The following is a 19,513-nucleotide window of genomic DNA, read 5'->3' as shown; positions in this document are numbered from 1 at the left end:
TTATATTTATAATTATATAATAATAACAATAGAAAATATACCAAAAATAATATAAGTTTATACAAAATCTTCTGCAAAAATATTTTATCTAATAATAATGTGGGATTAAAATGCGTTTTTAAAAAGATTTTATTATATTTTTTTGAATATTTTTGTATTATTGTTGAATGCATTGATAACTAATCTATTGATTATTATTTTTTAATTAGAAAAAAAATTGCTCAAGGAGAGTCAAATCAGTAGATGTACATCAACTCATCCATGGTAACTACACACACTTGTCTTTGAATTTTAATAACTTGTTCTCACTGTTTCAGAAATTAGAAAAGTCTTACTCACTAATTAAAGAGAAAAACTTTTCTTTTTTCTTGTTGTTGAATACAGTAGGATCATTGTCGTTTTTTTTCAAAAAAAAAACTGTCGTGTCAAAATTATTGTTGTTTTAAAAATAGTGTCGTTTCTCAGAAATGATATGTCGATTTGTTAGTTTATTGTCGTTTTTCAGACATAATGTCGTTCTTTAGGATTATTATCGTTTTTAGAAATATTGTCGTCTTCCAAAAAGATTTATGATTAATGTTTATTTTTTATTCATGTGAAAATATTAATTATAGAAAATTAGGAAGTTAGAAAAGAAATTGTTTATTAGCTTATCTGAAATAATTGAGGAAAGAGTGACTTCATTTATAAAGCTTAAAGACATAATGTTGGATATAAATATATAAAACACTCTTTAACATCACACAACCTTTAATTAATATGATTTTCATTGATACAAAAAAAATAGAATATAAAATTTTTTGTAATACTTGTTCTTTCAGGGGGAGTTGAATGTTATTTTTATTATATCCAAATTGATATTATTGTTGTTTTTTCGATCTTCTCAATGCACAATTAGATAATAGAACAACTTTCAAGGAGACCATCCATGATGCATTTGAGATGTATTTCACAGAAAGAATAAAAGCATGTAAAAAGATCAACAAACGCCTAGTGGGTAGTGATGCACATGGGGTGGGGAATTGGCGGGAAGTGCTCCTCCTGTCCCCGTACCCATTTATATTTCTAATCCTTGTCCCCGCCCCATCCCCGCTTATTCCCCATCGGGGACGGAGTGGGGAATCCACTATTGGGGCGAAGAATCCCCATAGGGAACCCATTTATTTAAAAAATAAATTTTAAATAAAAATCGTAAATTATATGTAAATTAAAATATTGCATAATACTTATTATTTAAAATATTAAACATTATTATAAATAAAATTTAAAATATTAAAAAAGTTACTACTATACTACAAAAACACATAAAGAAAGATATAAAATACATATAAAATATTATAAAAATATATAAAAATTTAAACGGGGTCCCGTCGCGGCGGGGAGTGCTATCCCCGTCCCTGCCCCATTTAACATTCGGGGATTGAAAATTATCCCCGTCTCCGCCCTGTTCCCCATTAATTTAGACGGGGATTCTCCGCCCCATTAGGGGCGGGTCCCTGTCCCCATGGGGAAAATGTGCATCCCTACCAGCGGGAGTAATATATTTCCAACCTATGGTATGTTTCTATTTGTATATGAGTTTATGTATATATAAAGATGTTTAAGATATTTAATACTTAGATTTGTACATGTATTACCAATCTTTATCTAATGTCGTAAACAATCAAACAATATCGACTACAAATATTAAGTTATGAAGATGATGAAGAATGTACTTATCAGTGCCCCTCATATCAAACTTTTCTTGTTGAAACATGTAACAATGAATATACAACTACATAATATTAATATAGTATAATTTTTCTATATGCTTTGAATTTATTACTACTAATATAATTCTAATTAAAGTTTTATTTTTTTTATTTTTTCAATTCACCTCTGACAAACCATATATACTACTCAAGAAATTGACGAAGTTCGAGAAGAATGAGCGATGTCATTTTTACAATTGGTTAAAGCAAAATGAAAGATGTTATAAGCTAGCATACAATACATGTTGAGAAATTTAAATTTCTTTTAATTTTTTTGGCGTCTTTTAGTATTTTCTTTTCAAATTTTAGAAATCTAATATATATATAGGCCCTGTTTGGCATGACTTTGGAAGAACTTTTGAAGTCTGAAAGTTACTTTTAAGTGTGTTTGGATGAAATATAGAAAGAACATTTTGAATTTAGAAGAGTTTTTTAGAGAAACAGTGACTCACCAGCTTCTTTAGGTTTAACTTCTAAAAAATATGATAAGCTATTTTCTTGTTTTAATGAATCTTTCATAATACTTATTTTACCCCTATTTTTATAAAAGAAAAAAATAAATTACATATTTATCCTAAATTGTGCATATAACAGTTATATAATATGATTTCTTTTTTCTTAAAATATATTCTATCTAATTTTTCTAAAAAAAACTATGTACGATTTCTTTTAGTTTTTATTTTCTTGTTATTGTTTTATATATATAGAATCTGTTTTTCTAACTACATTTAGATTTTTATATTTGAATATTCAATTTAAAAGTTTAGATTTTTTGTTAATTACGTTTAGATTTTTATAATTTTTTATTTATTAATTAATATTAATTCACATATGTATGCAATTATATTTTTTTCTTCAAAAGAACGATTATTTTTCAAATAAGTTTAGACATAACATATATTATTATTATTATTATTATTATAAACATATCACTACTACAAAAAATGTTATTTGCGTCAGTTTCTAACTGCCACAATTGAGTTTTTACGCCAGTTTTATATGTGACGCGGAATCCCATGACGCAAACAGGCTGGCATTTGCATCAGTGGGGAACTGTCACAAATCAAACATTTGTGGCAGTTCCCTACTGACGCAAACACGGGCACTGTCACAACTTGGCATTTGTGGCAGTGCCCCACTGACACAAATGATATATTAAAAAAAATGCTATGACCCCGACTAGTGTACCCATCCCCCAGCCACCCCATGCGACCCCAGCCCTCTTGTACCCAGTCCCCAGCCAGCCACCTCTCAACCCCCGCGACCCCAGCCACCCCCCACGACACCCACGGCCCCAGCCACATACATGACCCCTGCGAACCCAGTCAGAGAAAAATTCAAGAGGAGGGTTTTTGGGTTTTGGTTTTTCAAATAATATAATCTTCAAAATCAGAAATCTATACAATTTTTTTTTTTAAAAAAAAACTATGTATAAGATTCATAAACATATTATATTCATCAATTTAACCTTAAAATTAAAAAAAAATGAAAAAAAAAACTCACATATTCTTTTTGCAAATCTAAAGTTGTTAGATCAAGATTATCAAAACCAATGGCTGAAGGTATACTCTAACGATCTTCTTAATTTTGTGACAATCCTATTCAGTCTATTCTACATATTAGAATTGTTATGCATCTAGATAAATTATCTTTCAACTCTCACCATACTTGACAATTTCCACATCAACTTCAAAATCCCAACATAAAATAAGTCCCTTACTTTGTCCCTGACAATCGACATGATTTCCGTTAGGATAGCCTATCTTTTCGTGAATCTGATAAGCTCGATTTCCATGAAATAAGATCTCTAATAAGAACACCACATTAGGCCGTATACTCTGAATGAGGCCACACAAGTTATCGAATGCACCGAGGTTACCCAAGCCCCAAACATTATAAGATGAATATTTCCTGGCGAGCGGCGAGGTTGCTCCACAACCTTCGCCGATGGAGCAATGTTCAAGACATCACCCCAAGACTTTTTGCACCTTAACTTCCTTATTAACTCCACACTCTTCACCTCCACGTTCTTGGAATTTTCATCTTCGAGCTTTAAAGAGATTGCGCAACCTTATTTCGAGCATGGGACTTCCATTTGCGAACTCGAATCTTCCCCACTGAGGAGACTCCAAAAGAGAATTGAAGCCTAAAGTGGAAGAATAACTAATGAAAATGCAACTATAATATGTATGGGCACTTCATTAGTATAATACTCATAGAATGATGCAAAATACAAGCAAATAATCACTAAAGTTATGAGCAATAAAAAGAAATTTATGATTGGAGGATGAATTTATCTAGAAGGATAAGAGTTGAAGAAGTTATTGCTAGTAAATGGTTGAAGGAACAAGTATTTATAGGACAAAAACTAATCATTATGACTATTGGTAAATGATGATTTGACCGTTGGAAATAGTAATCTGACTCACCCAACCGAAAAGGAGTACATAGGCGAGAGAGTCAACTAAATGAAAAATTAACAGAGTTAATACTAATTATGGTTATTACAAGAAAAGTACAAAGAGATTAGATTTGAAAGCCACTCTACTGAAAAACACTTAATGTAAGTGTCATATTACAGTTAAGCTAAGTAGTCAATACCAATAATATTTTAAAAAAATAAATTTAAATTTATATTTATAATTATATAAAAATAACAATAGAAAATATACCAAAAATAATATAAGTTTATACAAAATCTTCTCCAAAAATATTTTATCTAATAACAATGTGGGATTAAAATGCGTTTTTAAAAAGATTTTATTATTATATATATATATATATTTTTTGAATATTTTTGTATTATTGTTGAATGCCTTTATAACTAATTCTAATCTATTGATTATTATTTTTTAATCAGAAATTTTTTTGCTCAAGGAGAGTCAAATCAGTAGATGTACATCCAACTCATCCATGGTAACTACACACACTTGTCTTTGAATTTTAATAACTTGTTCTCACTGTTTCAGAAATTAGAAAAGTCTTACTCACTCATCAGGTCATGTGTAATTAGACATTAAACATTCAAAGCCAAGCAAATTTTTCTACAGTTGTGCTAATTAAAGAGTAATTTTTTTCTCTTTAATTCTATATCGTGCTTCTAGGAAGTGTTGATCGATTGTGGGTCGCGTGATATTAAGGAAACCCGACCACGTGGGAGCTAATTCAGTGATTTCACTCATTATCATCAATGTTGTGGTGTTTGGTAGGAGATTTTAACGGTTGTTTTTTTTGGTAAAATTTTTGTTTTTGAATTTTTTAAATACAAAAATAGAAATATAATTTTATTTTTGTTTCTTTATTTTTACAAAATAAAAATATATTTGGTAATTATTTTTGTTTTTTGTTTGTAAAAAAAATAAATAATAAATACCTTTGATAATTTTTATTTTTTATTTAACAATATAATGTGTTGATTTGAAGAAGAGAAAAAAAAAAGAAAGGAAAAATCGAAAACGGCTCAAATTTTTTTTGAAAGTGAACAAATTCTATTTTCAAAATTTAATAAATTATAATTAAAATTTAAAAAAATAAAATATAAAAATAGAGTAACCAAACACATTTTATTTTATAATAATATTCCCCTTGATGAATCTTTTAAAAAATAAAAAAAATTAGAAAATATATAAAAAAAAATTATTTCTTCTAATTTAAATGCTATTGCACATCTTCTGGTGTTTGACCCCAAATACCTAAAACGGCCTGAATTCATTCTTGATATTTTCTCTGTAAACAAAATCATATGTGATACAAAAGCCAAAAAAAAAATGACAAGAAAATCTCATCTTGTATGAAAAAAGGCATACATTCTTAGATTTGGCTGACGTGGCACCAAGCCAAAGAATTTAAATAATTTATACTGGAAGTGACAGAGATTTTACCATGTATATATAATACCAATCACTAAACTCTGCCAAAATGAAAATATTAGAAGAAAATGTTTATAGTTGACATGTACACAAGTAAAGTAACCATGCTGATTGGTATCATCATCACCATAAGAGGCTTCTTCTGAAATGAACTACTTATGGTTCGAGGTCCCATATTAGCAAACTGTGTTCCAGTGCTAGTGTTAGCTGAAACATTTACTGACATTGAACCTAAACACATGAAACTTCATTATTAAACAAAAGAAAAATTGGATTTGGATTTGGATTTGGATTTTTTTTTAAATAATTAGTAAAATGTTATATGCATATAACTTACAGTCATAGTCAGCCCATCCAATTCTTTGACCAGCCAAATCATAGACCACAATTCTATCTTTCAGAACAAGGTCTGCCAAATATGATTAAGCCTTAATCAAGCTATAATGTAAGAAAAAAAATTAAGACAAGCTAAAGTTTTTTAGAGTTCAAATTACCTCCTAGTATTGTTGTATCTTGACCTTGATTCTTTTGAAATCCAATGCACCATAGTTCACCTCCATTCTGTGCCAAAGAAATTTTTAAGTGATTTGGCTTCGAATCGGATCGAAATGAAATGAAATCGAAGCATTTGATAACAATAAAAATGAGTGAAAGGAAGAACCCACAATTGAATTTTGCTCTAGAAGGTAATCTTTAGGTCCTAAAACCATAGATGCATTTCCAGCAAAGTTGAAAATTACTTGAGGGAATATACTAACAGTGATACTGCAAATTGAGAAATTAATGTTACCCTTTTCAGTATATAAATTGGTGAATGGTTTAATGTTATATAAGATAATGAAGGTGAATTAAACCTGGAAGTGACAATGTAACATTGATTTCCTTGAGATGTAACAGGAGTTACTTGTTGTGAAACAGCATTAGTGATCTGCATGACAGCAATATTGGTAAGTTTTCATCCAAAAAAAAAAGAACTTGATTATGCAAATTGTAAAAAATTAGAGTAAATTACAGCATTGACAAAAGGGTCATAAGCATTTTGTGCAAGGTAAGCCAAAGTTGTTCCAGAGTCAATTATGGTTCCTGTATTGGTTGATGTTGTAAACTCTGCTGAATTAATGGGTAATACTTTGCCATTAACAGATATGTTCAGCAGATTTAGATTGTAGTGAGGCCTGAAATTTTAGACATCACAAAACTAATTAGTAAAACTTTTGGATATCAATGATTTTTTTTTGGGGAAAATGAGTAAGCTAAGAAAACATACTGAGATGGAACAAGTGGGGTATAAACTATGTTTGGCTCCACAATCTCACCAAGAACCAATATACCACCACCAGTATTGTCTCCTCTAAAGCAATGAGAAAAAACATTTGGTGCTATTCCTTGTGAGGATAACTGAGAAATCACAGACATTTCTTGCTGACCAAACCCGAAAATCCCATCAACTGCTCTGCTTCTGCTTGTCAAGTCCCCAGTTGCTGAAGTGCTACACCTGTTCACACAATGTAACCAAAAAACTACTCTTAATTTTTAAAAGTTATTTTTTTTTCTCAATTTGGTAAATGAATTTCTGTTCAAAGTGTTATTTTTGATAATTATTTGCGAACAAACAAAGAACAAAGAGAACAGAGAGATGGAGAGAAAAATAGAGAGGGTAGGATTTCATCCAACTGCAAAGTTAGAAAAAGTGAATAATACACATAATAGCTAAGCATTATATAAGCTAATAATATAAAAGACTAAGATAACCCTAAATAATTATTTAACAATTTTATTGCCAAAACTAATCAAAACTACAAAAATTCATGGTGGGATTTTGAAAAAAGAACTAAAAATGGTAACTTCAAACAAGTACTAAAGTAATTAGACAGTGATTCTACGAATACCGTTGTTTTGTGTTGCATGACAATTCTATTGCTAATTGAGAACCGACATCTAAAATCATCATACGTCACCAACTTATACATCATTTTTAAAACCGAGGTCTTGACAAGAATCATGAAGCTCCATTTAAAACTACTCGACAATTAGTAGAGCACTTTTAAATGACTCAATATTCTATACTTGTTTTATACGGGACACCATACTCAAATTCGTTCCAGTATTTTTTTGCGGTAGTGATTATTAGGATTGAAAGCTCACCCAAAAACAATGGAGGCTGAAGAATTATTATTCCCTGGATTGTCATAATCGGCGGAAATGGTATCCATGTAGAGCAAATCTTGAACATAGTAACCTGAAGTTCCACTACCATCTCCATACTGGAATGAGTAAATGCATTGATCAAAATTAGACTGACTAGAACAAGCAGAGTCCTCCGATTGAAGTCCAAGGCTGCAAATTTGGTCTGAACAAGAAACCAATGAAGCTGTGGTTGAGCTCCCCAGATCAAAAGAATTCAACTCAATCTAATAATCAAAACCCAAATTTATCATCAGAATAAAATCGATTCTATTTCATAAATTCAACTAATAAAGTTAGTAATTACTTTGAGTCCACTTGATTTTGGGCAACCGTTACACGAATCGCAAGTGACCCATAAAACATCACTTCCTGTGTCGATTTGGACGTAGAATTCTTTTGGAGGAGAACCCAATTTCAGTGTTGTGAAATAAAGCCTGAAATTAATTAAAATTTTAAATTTTTATTTGAAAAAAAAATCACAAAATCAAATAAATAATATTTATAGAGGATTAGTATTTTACCCGACGAGATATGGATTGAAGGTTCCGGCGACGGGGAAATCGACGAAGGCTCCGTCGGCGGACTGTAATATTCGGCCGTGCCTGATACTGTCTCGAGCTCTGAGTTGACTCAGCTGAACTCGGTGGTTTGTTGGAAATGCTCTCTCGAGAGTCATGGTTGCTGGAAAACCGTACAGCACCGCCGCGGCCTGGAGCAGTGTGGCGGCGATTAGAATTCCTGTTCGTGTAGCTTTCGCCATAGCTCGTCTTTCTCTCTCTTCCCATTTCTCTCTCTGGACTTTATAGAGACAGAGATGGGGAAGGTAGTTGAAAAAGGAGGGAGTTCTTACTTGGTTGAGGATATAACTGGTAACTGAATTTCAAACAAGGAAACGACAATGCGTTTTGCCGTTTCAAACTTTCCTTTAATATTTTACTAATATAGTTATGAGTTTAAAAATATATATTAGACAACTTTTAGATGTGATGCAAGCAAAATTAGAGTTCATAATTTAAAAAAAAAAAATTAGGCATTGAAGAAAAAGTCGTAAATTATATAAATATTATATATACATATAAATATAAGAGTTTATGAATTTTTGAAACCTACGTTTTGTTCTATTATTTATTTGAACTACGTGTTTTGATAAATTACTTTTTGTATTCTATATTTTGTAAAATGATTTAAATAAATTGCTTAATCTGATTTTGATCAAAAAAATTTGAATTAAAATTATAAATAATTAACTAAACTAATAACTCTAAACAAAAGCAAAATTATTGTGTCTAAAAATTGTATTGTTATATTCAATTTTTATTTTTCAAAATTAAATTTGAGAATTTATTTGAATCATTCTGCAAAGTTTAATTTTTTTTATCCAAATAAAAAGTTCAAATAAGTAATGAAAAAAAAAAACATAATAAAAAGAAAATTATAAACCCAAAATATAAAGCTTATTTAATAATTGCCTTCTTGGGTGTGGGTGGGTGGTCAAAAAGAGAGGAGAAATTTGACTTGAATTATGTTTTTATTGCTTTTTGATTAACCTATCAAATTTAAGCTTTTATGTGGGGATTGAGTTGCATGGGGTAGGATGTGATATTAATAAGACTAAGGATATATCTATATAAAATATTATATTAATTAGAATAATTTTTCAACACACTTTAGCATATTTGAATAATAAATCAATACATATAAAATATTAACGGTGAGACTCATGCTTCAACAAAGATTATTCTTTCTTCTTTTTTTTAGTTTTCTTTCTCAAAAAGACAAAGGAGTTGGGGATGGCTCATACATTATCTTAGTCAACTTTTATTATTATTTTATTTAGAATATCATTTTCATTAAGAATATTTTACATAATTCATTACAATAATGTTTTACACTACTATATTAATACTGATAATATTAATGCCAATTTTATATACAAATTTTAACCATTTTTAGATTTTAATTAATTAGATTCTTTTTTATTTTTGATTTATTTTATATTATTTTTTGACACAATTTATTGTAAACCGGGGATTTGATTTGTACTCATAACTTTTCATATAGTAACACTACAAAAAAAAGGTTCTATACCGAGAACGTTCTCGGTATAGACATTTCAGATGCGCGAGACATTTTCGCGGTTCTGAAATAGGGTTAGTTCCTATACCGAGACCTCTCTGGTTTTCCCTCTGGTTCTCCGAGCCTTCCGCCTCTCTCCGCTGAAAACCTCCATTTTCTTCCCAAAAATTTTGGTTTTAAGGGATCTTAAGAGGCATTGATACTTCGTGTGCTAAAAAGTATTCTGACTGGAAGTACGTTATTAAAGAGCATTTAACGATTAATGGGCCACAAAATCGTTATGGTGGTTGCACGGATACGCAGTGGCAAAAAGCCATTGAATTTTTCCGACGCCCAGAAATTACGGTATTAATTTCTTGCTAAACTTAACTATCTTAATAAAATATATTACTAACGATAACTTTTTGTAGAAACGTTCTGTGGTTAACAAGAAAAATAGGAAAAAACTGAAAGAGCTTAGCTATGGAGGTTCTCAGTCAATCCCAGCGCTGCGCTATAAAAAAGTTAGTTAATTAATTATTTTTTAGTTTGTTTTTCTTATTTACGTTTAATTATTAATTTTATAAAAATATATGTACGTGACAGCGCAATTTAGAGACTGGGAAACTTGAGCCCATCCTGGATAGCTGGATGGATACTAACCATAAATCAGGCACAGGGTAGGTGACAGAGACAGCCAAACATATTTGGGTACGTTAAGTTTTTTTAAACATTTTTCAAAATTTTAATTGTTTGTTTATAAAACATAATTACATTATACATTGTATCATAGAAGGAATTGCGTGCATATCGCGACACACAGCAGACACAGACAACTGATACTGAGAGTTCCACACCAGTTTCGAGTGCGCCTGAAGATGAAGGCATATCTTTGATACAAACTGTCTTCGGAAAACGACGGGGCCACCAGAAAGGATATGGACGTATCCTTAACATAAGGGACCGAACTCCATTTGATTTTCGTCCTTCACAAACTAGAGATGAAGAGATGTCTGAGATGAGAGAGCGTCTTCGACAGTTAGAGGAGCATGTCCGGACTCATTGTATCACCCCGGGATCTCAATGTGCCCCACCACCACCCGATGATCCCGATGTTGGAGCACCGACTCAGTAGGACTTATGTATGAATTTTATTACATTGGACTATTATATTATCATGTTTAAGACAATTTTTTATTTTGATTCAGCAAACATACTCTTATGTTTTTATTTATATGTTTAATATAAGCGTTTTAATTTTATTCTATTGTTTTATATTTAATTCAAATTAAATAAATAAATAAGGGAATAAATATTACAAATATAAAAAAAATTCTGATTTAGTCTATACCGAGGACATTGTCCTTGGTATATACCATTAAGATGACAAATTTGGGTTGGTTGTGCCGAGGACATTTTTCACTCTATACCGATGACATTGTCCTCGGTACAACCTATATCGAGAACATGTTGATTGTCGTCGGTAGAAGTTTACTTCTACCGACGCGGCTGTACCGAGGACTTACTGCCGACGACAAGTTCTCGGTATAAGGTCTACTGAGAACATTTAGGCTTATACCGATGACATTTGTTCTCGGTATAGACCTTGTTTTTTGTAGTGTAACATTTTCACATTCTCATTCATTTTCAAAAAACCAAAAGATATTTGCAAAAAAAATAAAAAATCAAAAAATCAAAATCGTGACCCTCTCTCTTCCAAACCAAAAAGTGGAAACCCTCTTTCTTCTACCTCACTCCGAATCCGATGGTTTCAACAAGGAGTGTCGATGATACACTCTCCATAGAGTCGCTGGAGAAGGAGGATGTAATGGAGGATGCGTCGAAATCCAAGAAGAGCGATGAGAATGGAGAGTCCCCTCATTAACGGTCACTCAACGAAGAAGATGAAAATGGTGGAGGTTTCAAACACAGGGTCCGATTCCGACGATGTCCCCTATTCTCCATTGATCAAGGTTTGTTTGTTTTTTTTGTTATTGATTAAAGTTGATATCTTTTTATTTTTTTTCATAAACCATAAATGGTTCATCATTTTTATTAGTTTATGTTTTTTCTTTTTTTAAACTGACGTTTTTTTTTTGTTTCCATTCAAAAAAATTTCATAGGTTTCACAATGTTTTGTTTTTTTATTTTGTTATCAAGATGTGATTTTTATTTAGTTTTAATGAAATCAATTTCTTATCATGCATATGTGTATCTATATTTACCCCTCACTGTTTTGTGTGTAGTTAATCCTAAATTTTATATTAGTTTTGATTTTTCAAGCATATGTTTATTTTTTATGTTTTATTTACTTGTGATTGGACTATTTATTAGCATGAATTTTTTGAGTGTTGAGACACATAAATTGTTATTTTCTGATGTTAGTTTATTTCAAGATTGTATTTTTTATTGTTCATTGTTATAAACAAATATGTTTATTATTATTTTTAATGTCACTGTTTGTTTATTTTTCTAAACTGGATAATATATTTTTATGTTAAATTTAATGTCTTGGTTATTGTTGGTAACAATTTTGTTTATTTTCATGTTTATGCTCGTGATGTCATTTTTAATTTTTGGATTGTTTTTGTATGTTAATTTTTTTTTCTTTTTTGTGAATATACAGTTATGTTTATATTTATTTTTATGAATATTTCTTATTTTGTAACTGTTCAATGAAATATTCTTTTTTTTCACAGGTTTTGGGACTATATTTCAACTCGGCACATAATCTCTGTTTGATGCTCATTTAACCTTGTGTTGGTAATTTGATCGTATTGACCACAAATTCATTGCATTTATCACACTTTGCTTGTCCTGGAAGACATGCCCTGTTTTGATATGTTCGTGATGTCTTGCTCCCCATACAAGAATGGATCATCATCATTTTCAACTGCAACCAAAATTTCTTCATCATTGTTTATTGTTGACATTGTTAGATTATGTGCTACCTCATTTTATTGTGGTTCATGTCTTTGACATCCTGTCATATTAACCAGATTCATGAAAAGACAAACATTTTTGTTAATTTTTTTAATAATAACAATTTATTTTGTATAACAATATCATGTATAATGTAATAAGCAAATTTAAAAAAAAAACTAATAACATAAACATAATTTGATTGTTTTGTATTCTCTTCCACGCTTTGTGTGATTTGTTAGTTGTGTGTTGTTGAACTCATATTTGAAGCTTACCGGCAAAAGGTATAAGTACAACGATTTTCCCAAATACCATTGTAGTAAATATACACAGTAGTCATATTTGTGTATCCTGTTTTAATAAAATAAATAGTAACGTATATGTTAGACAATAATGCTATTATTAAACATCGTTTTCATTTATTTTTATCATGGTATAGTAAAATAAACAAAAATATTTATGTTAGGCAAGTAGGATATAATTATATATAGTTATCTTTTTATCAATAAAATAATATATATTGGAATAACAGGTTATAGTTATGAAAACCATTTTGTTAATTTATTGATCAATAATAAGTACTTTTATACTGAATACTTTTATGTTTATTTTTTTTAATAGAATTGTTTATTTTTTTTCTACTATATTAGTTTATCAAATTAAATAATTTTATTTAGATAATTTCTTTTATTTTTCTGAAGATGGCAATTCAAATTTCATGGAATTTTTGCCTATTGGTTGTGGTATCTTATTTAATTGAGATAATAATTTGTATATTATATTAATTACTATTTGATTTATTAATTAAATTCCTATAAAGTTAAATATTAGAAGTTATATATATATATATATATAAACAATAGGAAAGTGGCTTATGTTTAATAAAATGACATATATTGTATATAATTTTGTTTACTTTTTTTTTTGTATGCAAGTAAAAATACCCATTAATTGAGTCTTAGTGTACTTCATAATATAACCCCTCCTTTTTTTTTTAAATAAATCATTTATAATTTTTTTTCACACACCTTCTAATTTCTTTAGTAGAAAACTATATAGTAGTTTTTTTATTTTTTTTTTCCATCAATATAATTTATTATTTAAAAAAAATATTTTAATAAAAAACAAACTTAATTACAATCTTTAATTGAAAATAACAAAACAAATATATAAATAATATAAATAAAAATTATCTCATTAGAATACAAAATATAATATTTAATTTTCATACTGGTAATAAGTATGATTTTTTTATTAAAAAATGATAAACTAAATATATATAAGTAATATATTGGATTTTTAGACGTGTTTTTTTTATATATTAATGCCAATTTACAAAAATAATACATTTAGTAGCAGTTAATTAAGTAGAATGATATATACACTCCAAAATTATAAATAGTCACCTCATTCATTAAAAAAAATTACTTTTACTAATTTATTCTTTTTTTTTTTACTTTCTTCAATTTTTTTTCGGCATCTATATGTTCCTTTCAAATATAATATGTACATATTTAGACCTGTTAGACATGGTTTTGGAAGATCTATTGAAATTCTAAAGTTATATTTTGGTATGTTTAGATGAAACTTGAAATATATATTTTTAGAGAAAGTAATGACTCATCAGTTTCACCAAAAAAGGACTTTTAAAAAAATATAGAAAGTTAGTTTTCTTAATTTAATAAAATTTTCATAATACCTATTTTCCCCATTTTTTTATAAAAGAAAAAAAAAATCAAATTACATCCTTATCCTAATTCAAAATACTATTTATTTCCTTATCTTTTAATTTTCTTAAAAAAAATTATTCTATCTTATTTAAATTCAATATTATTATACGATTTTGTCTAACCATATTCAGATTTTTATATATGAATATCCAATTTAAAATTTTAGTTTTAATTTTTTTTTGTTTCTTAAAATAGATATTCAAGCAGAAATTAAAAAAATTAAATTTTCACTCCTCTTATTCTTATGTCTAAAGGTAAAAGGAAAAATTAAGTTTGGGAAATAAAGGTGAAATAAAAATGTGAGTAATTTTGAATAGTAAAGGGTGCTTTATAAAATATTGGGATGTAAATATAATACCCATTAATTTGTAAGTGAAAAAGAGAAAGAAAAAAATTCCAATAGTCACACCCATTATGTTTTTTTTTATCAAGAAGAAATGATAACTTCATTAATCAAACCAACAGTACAATCAATACATCAGTAAGACAGTAAGACAGCAACAAGAGGCTAAGCTCCAGCCACTCCAAAACAACCAAACACCAGTAATCAAAATAAAAAACAATACAAACCAGTAACACTAACTACAGAGGCTAATAACAACAAGCCTCACCAAACTAGCCAAAACAACAGTAAAACTGAGAAGCTTACAGACCAGCTAAAACTTCAAGCTGTTGCAGCAAACTGAATTATAAATCGATGCTCCTTAGCAGAAAGTTTATGCTTTTGAATACTGAACAGCCGATGATGAAGAACAGCCTTAATTTCCGCAGCTATGCTCATTGCAGATTTAGAAGATAACTCAAATATGCAATTGTTACGATTTCTCCAAATGCTGTAAACAGAAGCAGCTAGAATCATAATTGCAATCTGATGAATGAACACAGACTTCCTGCTGGCTAACCAAACTCTCCAACTGTCAAACTCAAGAAGCCAACCATTCCCATCTAACCAGTCACATACATGAGCCAACACCTGCTTAGACAGTGAGCAATCAAAAAAGAGATGGGCATGACTCTCATCAACCTCACCACAAACCTGGCATAAAGGAGATTCTATATGCACTTTGAACCGACTCAGATTGTCAAGAGTAAGTAGATGAGAATTGACTACTTGCCAAAGCAGAAACCTATGCTTAGGTAGAGATAGCTTACACCAAACAGCCTTGTAATAGTCCACCTGCTGAACCTGAAGAGAGATGGAATAGATTCTGGCAGGACAAAATTTTCCTGAAGCACCAGCAGCCATTATCTCATCCTTGCTATATTTGCCCCTAAGGTTACACAACTTACGCCAGTACCAGCTGGTATCTGGGGGCACCTTATAGGACCAGAAGTCAGCTCCTTTTAAATAAATGGAGTTGATCCATTTCACCCACAAAAGATCAACTTTCTCAGATATAGCCCAAATAAACTTGGCCAAAATAGCATGGTTCCATTTTTGACCATTTCTGAAACCGAGCCCCCCTAGAGCCTTAGGCAAACAAACCTTATCCCAAGAGGCCACATGAATCTTACATCTATTCCCATTGACTCCCCAAAGGAACCCACGACAAAGTCTCTCAATTTCCTTTATGATGCTTTGGGGAAGCACAAAGATACTCATCCAATAGTTCCTTAATCCAAAAAGGACCGAGTGAATCAATTGCATTCTACCGGCATAAGACAGATGCCTACTAGCCCAAGTGTGAAGATTCCTCTTGATTTTCTGAATAATGACATCACAGTCCTCATGCTTCCACTTGGTTGGTCTCATTGGCACACCAAGATACTTTAGGGGAAAAATTCCCTCTGACAGATTCATTTCAGCAGCCAAAATCCTTTTTCCAGCCTCCGAAATGCCTCCAAAATAAATCTGGGATTTGTTCTCATTTAAGTGCAATCCAGTGACAGAACCAAACTCCCTAAGCACCCCCTTTATCACCTGAACTGAGGATAAAGAACCTTTACAGAAAATAAGCAAGTCGTCAGCAAAGCATAAGCTAATATGCTTGAGGCTCTTACACATGGGATGAAATCTAAAAGCTGAATTCTGAGCTGCAAACTGGAGGCTACGGGTCAGATAATCCATCACTAGGACAAATAAAAGAGGAGAAATCAGATCCCCTTGGCGAAGACCCTTTGCACCTCTAAACTGGCCTTGAATCCTGCCATTCAATATTAGGGAATATGAAGTTTTGCACAGGCAAGTCATTATCCAGCCTATAAATCTAGCTGGGAAGCATAGAGCCTTTAAAAGCTCCTCAATAAACCTCCAATCAATTGTATCATAGGCTTTACTAATATCAATTTTTATCGCACATCTTGGGGAAACAACCGATCTATTATAGTGCTTAATAATATCTTGATAGATTAGAACATTATGAGCAATTGACCTTCCTTGTATAAAAGCTCCTTGGTTAGGATGAACCAAAACAGGAAGCACTTTAGCTAAACGACTACAAAGAAGCTTTGAAACACATTTGTAGAGTGTAGTGCAGCAAGTGATCGGTCTATAATCAACTGCTCTATTCGAACTATCCACTTTAGGAATCAAAAATAAAGAAGTATTCAATAACTCCTCAGGTATGATCCCTGTTTCAAAGAAGTTTCGAACAACATTACTGATCTCACCTCCAATTTCCGACCACATCTCCTTAAAAAACGCTGAACCATATCCGTCTGGTCCCGGAGATTTAATATACATAACTGATCTCCTTATGCGTGAAAGGACTCAGTAACATAACCTGTTGATCCAAAGACAGCTTATCCCCCATTGCAATATACATCCTGTTTATCTCCTTGGTGACAGAACTGGGACTTCCCATTATTCCCCTAAAATGGTTCAAAAAGTGAGACACAACTTCAGGGTAACTATCTATCACTCTCCCTTGCTCATCAACATAGGTAGCTATTCTATTAGCCTCCTTACGTTTCTTCAAACAAGCGTGGAAGAATGCCGTGTTCACTCTCATTATGTTATTATTTCATTTCTTGTAAAAATCTTTGTTAGCAATTTATTAGCGTACACTCTCAGTTGTTATTGCACTTTTGTTTCTTAATTTAGATCTCTATATTGTTAGACTTAGAATTCTATATTTTAATTGAAGTATATTTCGCTATACTCTATTTTTTTGACAAAAATATATGGCTATAATTTTTTTCTTTTTGACAAATATATTTGGCTATACTTTAATATAACACTCTCCGGGTAAAAATAAAATAAAATAAATACCATACATTCAATTTCACAATTTGATTGCCATTCAAAAGAAACATTAACACAATATTATTACACACTTAATTAAACATTAATTACCACAATATTATCTTACTTCTTCTATGGTTATAATTTTCCTTTCAACCAATAAAAGAACCCTTTATTAAGTGCAACACTTCATAGGAAATGAAAATTGAAGATCTACCACACAATTAATCTAGGAATCCGAAGGTGGAAATGGCTTCTTAGGATGTGGAAACTTAAAATATGGATGGTGAAATGGTGGTTTCTTAAAGAAAGGATGTGGCTTGTAAATTGGTTTTGGTTCTGGCTTCGACTTCGGCTTAGGTTTTGATTCTACTTTTGGCTTTGGCTTTGGCTTTGGCTTTGTCTCTGGCTCTGGTTCTGGTTCTGGCTCTGGCTCTGACTTTGGCTCTGGCTTTGGTTTAGGCTTATGAATGGGAGTTGATGGAGGACAAGGCGTTTTAAATCCTGGAATAGGGTGATGAAAGAAGCTATGTAATTTCTTCAAATGTTTCTTTGACGTTGGAAGGAATGTATCTTCATCTTTGATACCTGGTGCTTCTGCATTACATCAATGTGTATATATGTTAGAGATCGTTATTATATTTATAGATATATTATAAGAAAAAATTGATATAATATCCAATTATATAATTTTTAACATTATATTGCCAACTATGAATTTTCTAATTGGTTCTTATATATTTTCAAATATTCTATATCATTAATTCATATTGAACTATATAATTTTCTCTCAACATTGGCCCCTGAAAAATGAAAATGTAACAACTTTTTTGTTTTGTGGTACAAATATGCAAGTTAAATTTTATGTAAGAAAATTATGATTAATTATTTTGTACATATATATTTTGGTGACTGTCCTTTTAAATATTCTTATCATTCACATTGAGTTTTTTTTTCCTTCTTCTCAATTTTCTAATAACTTACCCATAACATATCCATTTAAATAATTTAAAAAGATCAAAAATAGAAAGTTTGTTGTAGAAGAAAGTATTGATTACAAACCTGAAGAAGCTTGACAAATAGTCACAGCAGATAACCACAGCCAGAGACCAAGAAGTGCCCATTGGAAAAGAGAAGAAGAAATCCTCATTGGAATAACTATATTATTGTAAGTTTCAACTCATATATTATTTGAGTGATTTGATAACTCTTATGAGATCTGTGGTATATATACACAGCTAGATTGGAGAAGTAGATTGAAGCTTATTGTTTCACTTAATTTAGGCCAGCCAAGGAATTTAAAATGGACCCAAAACTGAGTTTTTATTAGTGTTAAATTTCATTCATGAGCATTTCCAACTGTCAACTGACCTAGCATTGATATATATACAACTGGTTGAACTTCTTAATTTGTTAGGAGAAGCTCCATGTTATGAATTATGATACCTTATATTTAAGAGTTGTGGGAACTCCAGCTCTTGTTTCTTTTTTAGGGATTTTTTCAAAAATAATTTATTTTTGAATTTTTAGTATCTTTTTAATTATAAAAATACAGTTTTTTTAAATTATTTTATTTAAAAAATACGATGTGTGATACTATATATATGTTGAAAATATATCAATTATATCAAATAATGTATGCTATACTAAATTATAATTGTACAAAAATCATAAAAATAAAATTATAATATTTATTTATTTAAAAAAAAAATAAATCACATTAAATGTAAATTTCTCTATTTAACTTTCTTTAACTTTTTCGTACTAATTTTAATATTTTTTTTCTTCATGATGTCTTTATATCCCTCCCGATCG

General features: G+C 30.3%; 2 protein-coding genes across 2 annotated transcripts; both read right to left on the bottom strand.

The window, feature by feature from the left end:
• Nucleotides 1-5,420: 5,420 nt before the first annotated feature.
• LOC133828815 (aspartic proteinase 36-like) lies at nt 5,421-8,583 on the bottom strand. The gene is made up of 10 exons (XM_062258911.1): nt 8,329-8,583; nt 8,112-8,241; nt 7,766-8,031; nt 6,888-7,115; nt 6,633-6,795; nt 6,475-6,548; nt 6,286-6,385; nt 6,115-6,181; nt 5,958-6,029; nt 5,421-5,851 (listed from the first exon to the last, which is right to left on the bottom strand). Exons 1-10 carry the CDS (start codon nt 8,565-8,567, stop codon nt 5,679-5,681), a joined length of 1,512 nt encoding a protein of 503 aa, XP_062114895.1. The 5' UTR covers nt 8,568-8,583; the 3' UTR covers nt 5,421-5,678.
• Nucleotides 8,584-17,731: 9,148 nt separating this feature from the next.
• On the bottom strand, nt 17,732-18,918 carry LOC133828814 (uncharacterized). Its single transcript, XM_062258910.1, has 2 exons — nt 18,761-18,918; nt 17,732-18,295 (listed from the first exon to the last, which is right to left on the bottom strand). Exons 1-2 carry the CDS (start codon nt 18,846-18,848, stop codon nt 17,928-17,930), a joined length of 456 nt encoding a protein of 151 aa, XP_062114894.1. The 5' UTR covers nt 18,849-18,918; the 3' UTR covers nt 17,732-17,927.
• Between the last annotated feature and the right edge of the window lie 595 nt (nt 18,919-19,513).

Source organism: Humulus lupulus, chromosome 4 (assembly GCF_963169125.1).
Source record: "Humulus lupulus chromosome 4, drHumLupu1.1, whole genome shotgun sequence".
NCBI lineage: Eukaryota > Viridiplantae > Streptophyta > Magnoliopsida > Rosales > Cannabaceae > Humulus > Humulus lupulus.
Note: the sequence above shows the minus strand (reverse complement) of the source record. Positions and strands in the feature narration are given on the sequence as shown.